Source organism: Diabrotica undecimpunctata, chromosome 1, assembly GCF_040954645.1.
Source record: "Diabrotica undecimpunctata isolate CICGRU chromosome 1, icDiaUnde3, whole genome shotgun sequence".
Classification (NCBI taxonomy): Eukaryota; Metazoa; Arthropoda; class Insecta; order Coleoptera; family Chrysomelidae; genus Diabrotica; species Diabrotica undecimpunctata.
The window spans coordinates 122,758,202-122,772,627 of NC_092803.1; the positions used below are offsets into that span (position 1 = coordinate 122,758,202).

The 14,426-nt window shown below is 30.0% G+C and overlaps 1 protein-coding gene across 4 annotated transcripts in view; it reads right to left on the reverse strand.

Annotated features, from left to right (window-relative positions):
- Positions 1–14,426, reverse strand: part of Mf (myofilin) — an 80,362-nt gene that overhangs the window by 1,390 nt on the left and 64,546 nt on the right. For 3 of the 4 annotated variants that reach the window (XM_072519365.1, XM_072519372.1, XM_072519367.1), the window contains exon 5: positions 12,909–13,200. In XM_072519365.1, coding sequence (XP_072375466.1) covers positions 12,909–13,200 — 292 coding nt within the window. The remainder of the gene's footprint in view (positions 1–12,908; positions 13,201–14,426) is intronic. The other variant, XM_072519374.1, reaches the window with a different exon arrangement.

Sequence of the window (14,426 nt, forward strand, 5' to 3'; positions counted from 1 at the left end):
ATCCTCTTCCAAAGTATAAATATAAAAATTCAACTTAAAATGTTACTAATACCTCTGTTTCTTGCACAATATAATAGTCGGAAAGATAATTATAAAAATCCAACTTTGTATTTATATAAAATTATGTTAAAACCAGAGGTGTCTGGAATAAAAATTTAAACATATGATTCAATATTGTTATGAATTGGATGATATTTATGATAATTTTTAAATTTTGACCGTTCGACAATCGTTACGAACCGAATTCTAGTATCGATCTTTTATTTTTCTGTTTGTTTTACTAAATCTTTTATTGACAGATATTCTTTTAATTTTTTACTTTTCAATTAATGTCTTTATTTTGTTAGTTATTTTTTATGCAGTTTTTAATTTAAACCTGCTTAGAATAAATATATGATGGTTAAAAACTAATTGATGGAGAGTATTGAACCGATGCGCGATGTGAAGACCGCTATTTCGTGGCGCTACTTTCGTGATGTCGTGTCGTGGTGAAACGTGGCGCTCCCCTTTACATTTTACTATAGAAAAAAAGTAATACAACGCCAGTATGGAAGCTTGGCTTCAAAATTGTTAGATTTGTTTGCATTTCAAAAAGTTTTGCGATATTAAAAAAATATCGTATTTTGTAACTCTGCAGAATATAAAAAGTACGCAATATTTCTTTATTGGTATATTATTATGTATTACTATTATTTGAGCACTTAAATTTAGTATTCATTGGCGTAATAATTGTTCAATGTACTATAATGTAATTTCTTTTTTTTTAATAGGTAACTTGAAAAATATTTCTAAAAAATGTTATTTTATTGGGAGTATAAATAGGTTAAATAACGAAGATAGTATATTAACCCAGTATGGAAAATTCTAAGCAGTTGGTTATCGTGTGAAGACGTAGAAATCTCGTTTATAACAATCAATAACGGACTTGGAGGAAATAATCTATTGATAATTGTAACGTTAAAACAAGTCAGATTTTTAACAAATGTCAAAAAAATTACAAATGATATATAACAGCTTTTCAATTTCATATGTATCCAACGCTCATTTAGAAAACCTTTATATGAAAAAAAAATTAAGATGTAATCTACTATTGACAAACTAGACAAAAATATACATATCTAATATTTAAAATAAGGTCTACGATTTATACAAATAATATTTTATGTAATATTATAAGCGTTGTTCACATTTTTAAGATTCAAAGTTAGGTTTTACCACGTTTGACTAGATCTAGGAATATCTCAATATTTCATTCTCAATATCTCATAATTTTTGTAAGGTAGATAAAATAACGTACTGCTTGACAACAATTAAATTTTTGGATATTGCGCGCCTATTGACTTGTATTATTTGTTTATGTATTAAAAAAGGAACAGAAATAAACAAAATAGAATTTGTTGTTTTTTATATGAAAATGAAATTGGACAAAAAACTTTTTCTAATATAAAAAGTTAATAAATTAATTATATTTAAAATAGAACAGTAAATATACATTTTTTAATGGTTTTTTCTGAAAGTAATCTTACTTTAAAAATAGTCAAATATGATAAAACTATTTTGCAGAGATAGTAAACATTAATTTAGTATTTGGATAATTTATAGACTGAATATTAGTGAAAAAAGTAAAAGTTTATAAGTATTAGTTATATTACATAATAGTATGATTCGCCTGAACATTTATCACAGTTTTTGACCAAAAATGAATAATTTTTAATATTTCGTCGAAGCGTCACAGTACCTTTGTACTGTGACGCTGTAACAATGTATAAATAAAGTAACCTATAAATACTTCATTATTTTAAAAATTTATAAAACAAGAGGTTAAAAAAGAAATGAGTAGGGTAGAGGTAAATTTTAGATATATAAACTGTTTTTAAACTGTTTTCAAGTAGGTTTAGAAATATGGACGATCGGTTGCGAGAAGCAAGGAAAAGTGCCTAGTCTACTTTTAACGTAAAATACTTGGCATATTTACAAATTAGGCAAATAGGAAGAAGAAATAATAAGTGAATAAAAATAAATAAAAACGTATATCCGTACCTGAACTAAAAATATTAAATGGGAAATTTCCCCATAAAGAAATACACTACTCAACAATTGAAGTGGATAATTTTAAAATTCCTAAAATTAACATATAAAACTATTTTTAAAATAATTGCCTGTACTATTATACTCTATATGCTATCTTTATCGCCAATATTTTTTACATGTGGTTTTTTTCTCCCTATTCTTAACGGCCCTTATCTCGTACAAAGAGAGATATGTTGTTCCTAACATGAATATATCATTTGTATAAAAGTGCTTGTATTAGCTTTACGAGTTGTTAAGTCAAGAAATCTATTTATCACAAAAACATTATGCTGGAAAGACGTTTAGAACTAGTGCAGCTCGAGTAATTAGTTCGTTGGATCCAACAAAGCATAACTCAACAAAAGGTTGCTATGAGGCTAAATGTGTGGCAAAGTGTGATAAGTCGTGCATGGTATGATATATGATATGTGATAAATCGGTATGTAGCAACTGGATCTTCTACATACAGGCATGGAGGAGGAAGATAACGATCTACAACTCGTCGACAAGACCGTTTTGTAGTTCTGACTGCAAGAAGAAACCCAACATTCACGGCTTCCAGAATTAACAGTATTTTCAGGCATGCGATTACCAGTCAAACTGTCAGAAGACGGTTACATGCATCTAATTTAAGGGCTAGACGGCGTGCTACCCATCCACGACTAACTAGGGAGCAGCGTGCATTCAGATATCGCTTGGCGATGAAATTGTAGGAATTGTCTCTTTACTGACGAGTTCAGATTTTGTTTGTATACGAATGATGGCCGAATATTGGTGTGGAGGGAAAGAGGACAGCGTTACAATAAAAATCTGAGAGCCCCAACCACTCTTTTTGAAGGTGGATCTGTTTGCGTGTGGGGAGGCATATGTTTTGACGATCGCACGGACTTAGTCGTCTTAATTAATGAGACAATGACTGCTACACGATATCGAGACAGAGTCATAGTACCAATAGTTGTTCCATTTTTTGTGCAATAGGCGAACAATTTGTTCTGATTGATGATAATGCTCGCCCTCACCGTGCGAGAATTGTCAACAAGTGTATAGAAGCTCATTGCATTACAAGAATGGAGTGTCCACCGTGTTCACCTGATATGAATTGCATTGAATATGTTTGGGCCGAAATGTCTAGGCAACAAAACAGGCTCCTTCAACCGCGCCAAACCTTAGATCAGTTGGCCAATACATTACGCGCGATTTGGGAACGTATACCGCCGCAGTTCATCAATAATTTAATAAGAGGTTTAATAATAGAGTTAGAGCACTAAGGCGACACAGAGGTGTCGCCAAATACTAATTATTTTTCTTTTCGGGATATTAGAAATTGAGCAGGAATAGAAATTTTAGGTTGTTAATTTTACAATTATTGTTTATTTTCTATTTTTTTTTCTTAAAGAATTTCTTTCTTTTGGTTCATCTGTATAAAAATACGAAGTAAAAATAAATCTTTATTTATATCACTCCATTTTTCTATTTGACCTTATGAACAAAAAATAAAATACACATTTTTATAATATCCACTTAAATTGTTGAGAAGTGTATATACATTGACATAGAAAAAGATACGAGAAGAGAAAAATCTATTACTGACTAGGTACTTCATTGCAAAACAGTAACCATGGAAAGTTTTCCAAGATATACAGATATGTAGAGGTTCAACTTAAAACAATGGTCACCACTTACTAAAAGCAAATATACGTTAAGTGATGAAAAAATACAAATCAGAAGAGACTTAAAGAACAAAGCCTAAAATGATTGCAATAAAACCGGTGAGACAAACAATGAAAAGAAAATTTTGCACTTGAAAATTATGAAAACCACCAACACATAAAACATGGACCAGCACCACAGGCTCTGGGCAAATATGAATAAACAAAAACTGCACAAAATCTTAATAGTAGGATGATAAATTCGAAAACGCCAATATGAATGGAAAAACATTTAAATTCAAGAAAATACTACAAAGAAAAAATATTTCAAGACTACGAAGATTTGTTATCTACTTTGATACAAATAACTGAAAATACGTTTTATTTGTAAGATCATATAGAAATGCCATATGGGAACAGACTCGAAGCCTATATTTAGGTTTAATTGATCTCAATATTAGCCTACCAGTTAACATAAGCAATCTGTTATCTTATTCTGACAAATCTATATATAATATTCTAATCAAGTTTATGAGCGATTCTAAAATAAAAATTTAAACATCCTTATAACAATTTTCTGTGGCAAAAAGATTTTTTGTCTAATGCCATCTCTCTCACACACACACACACACACACACACACACACAAATGCCATATAGTCTAGTTTAAAAACCATATTACGAATATACGGTACGAAGTTGATTGAAGTAATAAAACAGTACACATACTATAATTACTAAGAAAAGTAACTTAGAGGTTAAAAATATTTGATATTATGCAGTACACAAATGGAGAAAAATGAAGCTGCCATAGATTAAAATAAAAGTATCAAATACTTGAATTAATTTACATGTTATTTTTTTTCCTATTTTTTATAAAACCATATTTAGATTAAAATCATTGTCCTGGCACTATAGCACTTCTAAGCTCAGTTTTTTATATAATTTTTTTAGGTTGAATGGGTTGTTTTAACTATTAAAAGCACCTATTGTCCTTACGTTCTACGTTTTGTGATCAATCTACGCTTTGATACAACATGGTTTGTGTATTAATCAGGTGAAACCGAGCTTAACCTTGAATAATGATACTTGAAAATAGCTTCAATAGGTTTGAATTTGCTCCGCGTCAGTGATCCATTTATGACAGGGTATATTATCAATGTGTTATATATATTTTTTCTTCTTCTTCCATCCTTATAATGGCCAATATTGCCTAATACTTTCTGATTTCTTAATAGCTAATTCATGGTATCACTAGATCTTTACCACAGATATTCAATACTTCCGCTTGTTGGAGATTTGTGTGCTACATTGATGGATTATTCTCATGCCATCTATTCTGCTGATGTGTTCGTTTTTTTTTCCGTTCAATATCATTTATTTATATTTTTGACTTATGGTGGTCTTTTGAAGTTTTCACTTCTTTCTCTATTCATTAACGTTTTTCATTTCAGATATTTTGCCCTGATCTCTGTCTTTGCCCTCTTAATTCTTGATGTTTTGGATCCTTTTTACGCCACGTAAGCTTAAAAAGTAATGTTTTTGTATGTTCTTGTTTTAATTTTTTGCAATAAATATTTGGGAAGAATGTGTCTCGACAGATCACGAAAGCATTTTTTGAGAATGTTTACATATTTCATGCTTAAATCATTTTGTTGCTAAATTATGAAAAAAATGTTTGCTGTATTTAATAATCAATGTATGTTTCAACAGATTTACAGTTATTAATTATTAGTATATTTATATTACGTATAACCGTTTAAATGTTCAGGCATATTGTTTTAAAAGTCTCTAATTTTCCTAAGTTAACTAACATTCAGTCCAAAAACTACTAACTACTGACTATACTATAAAGTGGGACATTATTATTTAAGATACAAAATCTAAAAAAGGAATTTGAAAATTTTCTAATATCTAGTGCTAAAGTATGCTACAAAATATAAAAAAAATGTTTTACCAAAAATACCCATCCGTTTTAAAAATCTGGGAAAACTCTGGGAAAAATCTCGGAAGATTAGCGTTTTAAATTTGATTTGCAACAAAAAATATATCAAAAAAAATATCCCACCAAAACATTCCAATATCACTGTTGAATTTTCCAAAAATCATAAGAAGCTTCTACAAAGATATCTCTTAAAAAAGAAAAAAGGAAAACTTAGGATTTGTTCTTCATACTACTGCATCTTCGTTTTACTATTTTACATAATAATATTCTTCTTCTTAAAGTGCGATTCTCAATTGTGGACGTAGGAGATTTTTGGTCTATTCCACAGCGACCTTTTCAGATCTATTGTGGTCCTCTAACCATGTGCACAAACCTGTGATATGTATCAAGCGTATACAGATATACAGGTTTTACAGTTTAACGTTAAATCCTAACGACTAAGTATAGTCACGGCCTTCGAAACAGCAAACTCAGAAATCTTTTTGATTTTTGTAGCAGAGATCGAAGTCAAATCATTCGGCACCAAAGCCGGATACACTCACCTCTGAGTTACCTAAACCGCCATATAGGATATCTTCCACATATATACCAGACAAAATTGCTTACCTACTTAACTTACATCACACTAACTGTAAGCCAAAGTAGAGAGATGAAACCACAACCTACTATCGTTAGCATCATTGGCGTCACAGGAAAATCTACCACAGTGGCTTTTGCTCTCTCTGCTCGAAGTATAAAATTTTCTCTCAGCAAATTTCAGCTACTGAAGTCTAAAGTCTTAAAGTAGAAATTCAAAAGATTGATCAACAGGTTCCATTATAGGTATTAAGATGACCCAAACAATAAATCCAAAAGCTATAACTCATCAACTTGGTTGAGATCATTTTTCTGCTAGAAAATGTAAATATCTTATAGGGAATATATAAGTTAACGACAATATGACTAGTTGAACTAAAACTTCGTTAAATGTTTATGTGACTAGCTTGTTACAATTTTTGGAAAATTTTCTCAAATACACAAATTAAAAAAAAACACCTTACATTTGATAAGAAATTTTTATCAAATAGTAGAATATTAAAAAAAATTACAACTATTGATAAATAAAAAATGAGGCAACAAAAGAAATTAATAATTATCGGGAATTAACCAGAATTAATAAATTGGGATTATTATATCTGACGTTTCGGCTTCCAAACTGGATACCCAACCATCAAATAAATTAGTTTGAATTTAAAAATTATGGTTAGTTAGCAATATACATTAATTAGTTACTAGTATTTGTTTATATTATGTTTTTATTTTAAACACTAAAACACAAAATCTGAACCCTTTATACATTTTTAAACATTTGGTTTTGTTAATTTGATACTAAATTAAATCTTAACTTGGTTATATACAATTAACGCTTTCAGCAGACAACTGGTACTTAATATATTATTATATTCACAAAGAAACTAAATTCCCGCAGTTAGCTATATACCATGTATGACAAAAATTTTATTTAAGAAGTTCCTTTGTAAAAGGTATAACAATAAAAACCTTATCGGGCTACATCACAGAACGTTTTCGGAATTAATATTCCATCATTAGTGCTATCTGGATTTACATGTTTGAAGCCACTAAATATATGGGTAAAAACCCTTGTTGTTAGATTAACTTTGAGTTACATTTTTTAAAATTATAAATTATGACGTGTAAGTTACAAAAGGAATTGATTACATGGCAAGGTAAGACTCCATTGGGGTTGCTAGTCCCTAGACGAAGTGACTGTGAGGACTTGTTGATAGCAACTTGCTAAGTAGCAGCTTTAGCAGCATGCTAATTGAAAACGTAGTCGAAGAAATCATGACGATCAGAAATCAACTAAAAAAACCAACGAAAGAACCAACGAAGTTGAGGAGATTATAAATTGTAACCGCAACGATAAAACCCCATAAGTTTAGAATTCCTAAAATATGGTGGAGGCAACCTAAGAAAAACTATACAATTTAATGAAAGTCATATAGAAAGAAGAAAAATGTCAAAAAAATGGTGTAAATGACAAATTATCACTATTCATAAAAAAAGGCACCAACAAATTTGTAATAATTACAGGGGATTGGCACTATTAAACACAACATATAAAATCATGTCAATTTTATTACAACGAAGGGTGGCCGAAGCTACGACAAATATCTTAGGACAGTATCAATGCGGATTCACTAAAGGCTTGTCAACAACAGATGCAATGCATACAGTTAAACAATTTATGGAGAAAGTTCATGGATATAAAATATAAATTGAACTGCTTTTTATAGACTTCCAACAAGCATTCGTTTCAATAAAAAGGTCGTAATTACTGGTAGCTATTAATAACAACGACAACAAGTAGATCTGTAGTAAGTGTAAAAACCCAAGTTGGAGACACATAGGAATTAGTTATAAATAAAGGAGTTAGACAAAGAGACTCATTATCAGTTAATCTGTTTAATCTTGTTCTGGAATATGTAGTAAGGAAAATCAACAAAGGTATACTTAAAACGAGAAAATGACAAATAAATAATAAATAAAGAGAAAACAAAAATAATGAGATTTAATAAAAAAATTGGAAAGAAAAGATTAGATTAGGAGAACGTATTTATATTTGAAGAAGTTAAAAAGTTTAAGTACTTGAAAATATTATTAACAAACAATGGAGCAAGAGAAACAGAAATTAAAGAAAGGATAATTACAACAAGTAAGGTATATCATGCAAATTAATAACTACTAAAAAAATTACTGAGCAAGAAATCTAAAATGAGGATATACAAAACAATAATTCTACCGGCGATGATGTACACAGCCGAAACTCTTGGCATGAAAAAAAAGCAAGAGGAAGACCTTAAAATACTAGAAAGGAAAATACTAAGGGCAATATTAAGACCAATAAAAATAAATAAAAACGAATAAAAACAAGGAGCGAACCATCAGCTGCTAAAAGAAACTAAAGAAGATATACGCTTCTGGAGTGGAAGTCGAACGTCAAACAATAATTATAAAATGTAATTTTCATTACAATATATTGTGGCTTAATCTCATATAAACACGATATTTAACTTATACATGCATGCATATACAAAGAACAAAATGGCTAGGACATCTATGGAGATCTGGACCATCTACATCAATACTAAAATGGACACCAGCTGTCAAAAGAAGACGTGAAAAACCAAGATCTACATGGATAAAAAAAGTAACAAAGGACCTCAATAGTGTAGGTGTACGGTAATAGAGAGAAAAATCTAAGAGATAGAAAACTGTGGTGAAAAATATCTAAGATAATTAAACAAAAAAAAAATAAGTACTAATCTACCTCATAATATAGATATATAGAGTTTAAACGGCGTAACCTCTGTGGGGGTATTTAGCCACTTTATAATATACTTCACAGGACAAGATTTACTACTTACACATTGGAACAATCTTTTTACTATACTTGCATATAATTTTTAACAATTAAATACTCATATGAAGTTTAATTATTCTACCTTTACAAACAAAACCAAACATTTTTTCTAATATATTTACATAATGTTTTCTGTATTTTTCATTGTTATAAATGAATGAATAAGGTTTAAGTAAGTAAAAAAGCTTGTAATTATTATCATAGCGTTACTGAGTTTTAATTTTTTAAGAATTGCATTCACTGTTATGAGTCTTGCCCAGATGAAGCGACTTGATTGGCGCATTTGTTTTTCAAAAATCCAAAAGTTAACTGCTTTTATTTGTTCATAGTGTTTGGTATATATTTGTTTAATTGTTTCATTGGTAAATAGTAACTACAAATTTTGGTGAATTGTTAGATTTACTAAGTAATATAGTAATCAAAAGCATATTTTGTATTTAGTGCGGTATTCTACAAAAAAAAGCAAAGTTAGATTTGCTATATTTTGCTTTTTCCTCGTATAATTTTAGTACTTTAATTCCGTCTATATATTTTACATGCATAAATAATTTATTTTTATTTTTACATTTTAATTTCTCTCTTGCTCCTGGTGCCATTACCTTCCAGCTTTTTTTTGCATCGTTCAACTATCTTTTTGGAGGTCAACCCACTCCTTTCTTATGTAATCAAGTTCTCTACTGTACGATGCTTTTTAGTCCATCTAGTATTATCTGGTCTGGCAACATGACCTAGCCAAGACCACTTCAGTGAAACAGCGCGTTGTATTACGTCATCTACATTTGTTCTTCTACGTTTTTTTTTTCATTGCATCTACTAATTTAGATATCATTAACTGATATATTAAAGTTTTATATGTAGTTTTTATATGCTCATTTCTAGCTATCCAAAACAATTTTAAAAAGGATCAGAAAGTTCTGCTGAAATTTTGTAAGTTGCTATAATAACAGTATCGTCTCTAAACGTTTTAATTTTAAGTTCAGTGCAGGATATAGGCCTCCCCTATTTGGATCCATAGTGTATGTGGTAGTCTGCACCAGGTTGCAGACCAGAGCTAGTCTTGTGCAGTATGTATCCAATTTTTCGTCATCTTTCGCAGATCATCTTGCCATCGTGTAGGTGGTTTTCCTCTGTTCCGTTTAGCTGTTTTTAGTCTCCATGCGGTTAACTTGCGAGTCCATCTACCATCCTTCATACATGTTACGTGGCCAGCCCATTTTTATTTCAATATCCAAGCTCTCTCCAGAACATCTGTAACTCTGGTTCTGTTTCGTAAGTCTTTGTTTGTGATCTTGTCTTTTATTGTTAACCCTATCATTTAACGGTTCATCCTTCTTTGCGCTATTCTTAGTTTTGAAGCATTGTTTTGGAAACACTGTTCCTAACAAAAACAAAAACAAAACAATGCTTCATGTCTTAAATAGGAACATTTATATTAGGGTCGGGTTCATTATATTATAAGTACTAAACAAACGGTCATGTCTTTTATATTTCGTTTTATAACCTGCAATCTTTATCCAATGTTTTTCAAGCTTCTCTAAAAATTTTTTTAGATACTTATAAATTTTAATTTTCATTGTTTAGTTTAGAATTTTAATTTAATAATTGCTTTTATATGTCAATCTTGAGAGTACATCGTCGAACGTGCCTTATGGGGTTAAACACAGCTAAGTATTTGTAGATTATCTGAACCATTTCAAAGAAATCTCGACTCTGAATCATTTATCATATTTTTAATTTATTTAATTGTTAATTCCAAAAATTATTTTTATGATTATTTTGTTACTAATACACCGCCACCGATCTCGATGTCCACCAACGCGGTTAAGTATTTCTTGCATGTTTGCCCAATATAGATTTTGAACTATTTAGTTTATATCTTTCGATGAAGATTTAATTACCTCTAAAAACATCTGACCTAGCTAGAATCATTGTAAACTTAGTTATAGTTATGTTACATATGTTCTGCCAGTGCGATGGGATTTAATAAATTTCAGCGAGGGCGACATTTTAAGGATTTTCTATCAAAGTCTTCATACTAAATCTCATCAAAGGTCTGACTAATATCCAAGAATACAGAGTGCAATATTTATTATACTCTACTCTAATCTGTATAAGTCTAGTATTCTTTGCAGTTGATGAATAATTTTTTCTGCTTATTGTGCCATCTTCTTTGGAAGGTTGGCGATCCAAATAGCTATTGTAGCTTTGGAAACTGGAATGGTCAAACCATGATTAATGTAGTAACTTGTTTTTAGTCAAATTAATCTTATTATTTTGATTGATATATTCGACATCTAAACGGAAAGAGTTTTAGTATTCGCCCAAAGAAAATTGGATAAAATGGCAGTGAAGTCGCATCATCTCGACAATATCATGGTGCCGCATCTCATGGTAGTTTAGTAAATATTATTGAATTAATTTTATTATATTGTCTTAAAATATACTGAGAAAATATGTACAATAAATATCGTATAATATAATTTGGTTGAATATAAAAATTTTAGTATTCGTTAAGAGTCTTTGATCATGAATATATTTATTCTATTTTATTTCTATTTCTTCCATTTTAAGATGTAAATAATACCTCTATATTTTTATTATTGTTGTGCTTACGTGCAAAATTTTCTATTTTATTAACATCTATCATAATTTGTCATTATTATCTTTTTGATATTGCTTTGAAGTGTAATATATTTGTAGAGTAGAAAAATTCTTTTTTGTTGCTTTGTAGATAGTTTTTTTCTGCATAGGTTGATCACATGAAAACCGTGCATTGATTACATTGCAGCTGTTTCATGTTTACCTGGCCTGGCTTGCCCAATTCTATAAATATTTTATGTTCCGAATCTACTTTTTTGCTTTTTACTTTTTTGTTCTGAATCTATTTTCTTGTTCTGGATCTATTTTTATTGGAATAAGTCAAAATTTTACTTTAAAATCGTTCGAAATTGTGGAAATATAAACGTCAAAATAAACTTATTTTAAAGTGAAATTGTGTCTTATTTTGTGGTGGGAACACTGTTATCCATTTATTGTACATTCCAGGTACTTATATTTCTAAATATTTTTAGATAATCATAATGTAAGTCAGTGGTAGTACCTGCTTTTAGTCCAGTTAAGACCAGTTATGTCTTTCAACGTTGCTTCTTAAAACATACGATCTAAGAATAAATTTAAATAGATTTATTTTTAGATCTTGAAAATTTATTATCAACAATACGAAGATCCAGTTCATATTAAAATTTTCTTGTTCCTCTTTAGGCTTCTTTAAAAATATATTTCAAATATAAGTTTTTTCTCGTTCGTGTATAAAACTTTTAATATAGTTTCTTAATTTATCCTTATGTTATAATCGTTACATTTAGAGTGATTATCAAATCTAGCGAACTAAAACAAACCGAATTAGTTTATTCTAGAGGAAATTGCACAAGCTTACTTATAATTTCTCAAGAAGTTACATTTTTTTAACGCTTTTAAACACAGAATTTTATGCGTTTCTATAAGTTATTTAATCCTTTTTCCAGAGCTGTTGGTTTTGCTATTTAAAAACATATTTTTTTCTATATAATATTTCGATCTTCTTAAACAGTTTTATCAGTAGGCGTTTATGGTGCTTCTATAATATTGTATTCTTTTCTCTTTTAAATAATCAAGGACTTTTTCCAAGAATTTCTAATAATATAGTGTCCAATTATTTGTAACTGATTCTGAAATATACTTTTCTCAGTGTATATATGTTATATTTTGATGGGATACATGATTTTGATATAATCTCTCCAAACCACAGCGGTGAGGAATGCGCAATTAGTAAAGGAACTTACCGAACGGCCTAACGGGGTGTTTGTCCCACAGGAACGTCCTCTTGACTGGGGAAAGATATGAGTCGCGGAGATAGAATGGGGATTTGCCCCATGGGTTGTGCACAGAAGCGGGTTTGAGAGGAGAATCCCACCAGAAGGGATCACGAGATACAGCGGATACAGGGAGATTTGGAGAAGGGTTTAAAATGTCGTCGAATAGTTTCTTACTTGGATACAACCCTCCACGGGTGTAAATTGGTTGGCCAGCGTAGTTAAAAGCTACTTCAGATGGACGAGGAGCAAACTCACCAGGCTGTAATAGAAAAAACAATATAAATTAAGAGATGCTGTCATTTAGCATAATATTAAAATTATAAGAAATATAATTGATATTTAGTACGTATATTATTTGGTAAAAAACTGTTTGATAATTTAATAAGATTCGTCCGCTTGTTCTTTGCATATGGATAACTTTATTTACAGAATATTTTTTATATTAGGTGTCTTTTCTAGTCACAGAATACATTAAACGTTCTAATATTGTATTAGAACGTATTATTATATAATATTGTATATTGTATTGTATATTGTAATATTGTATTATTTAAATTTAAAATTGATATTGGGACCTTGAAGTTATATTTTTTTTTTCAAAAAGGTTTATTATAACAACTACCCGTACTTTTAGTGTTGGACTTAATGATACCTATTTTTTGTAAGCGAAAATAATATTCTAAAAGTCTATTTCGCTACACTTTGACATTAAAAGAATTCAAGACTCAATACAAACTACTATTTAGCTAAAGCTTTTAAAAACAAAACTTGGTAAATTCAACCAAGATCATTAGTAAAAAGGATATGCCACTGATCAGGAAGCCTCGCTGTCTACGATGAAATTTCTTTAATATTGACAGTTTGTTGGAATGTTACCAACATCTAAAAAAAATACCCCTAAGATCAAGATTAATTTTTTCTGTAAATCTTTATAATATTGTAATAGTTATTCTGCTATTCGGGGCTTAAACGAATCCAAAAAATTAAATATGTGTAAAATATGTTTTGTATACATAGTTCATACATAGTTTTGTAGACATAGTATACATAGACAGTTTTATTGTATACATAGACATTAGATATTTTATTGGTTATTCTACTATTCAGGGCTATCCAAATAACTAAATATACATACTTAAATAAAAACAGTGGTACAGCCCACGGTTCGTAGACTTACTACGGTTGCCTCTTCCACCTAATCAATGAACATTAAGCCCGAAATTGTACTCTCGTGACGTAATTCTTCCCCTTCAACCAATCAACACTGCAATCGACCTGCCCTCTACATTCAGTTTCAATCGCGAATAAATGGGTTTTTTATTCTTGTGTACTCTGGTGACGTAACTCAAGCATCCCCACCCCAGTCGGAAGAGGCAACCGTGGTAAGTCTACGAACCGTGGGTACAGCCATTCTAGAGTTATAAATGGTGTAACTAAAACGATTTACGACTTTGTTTTATATTATAATGTAGATATGTAGATCTG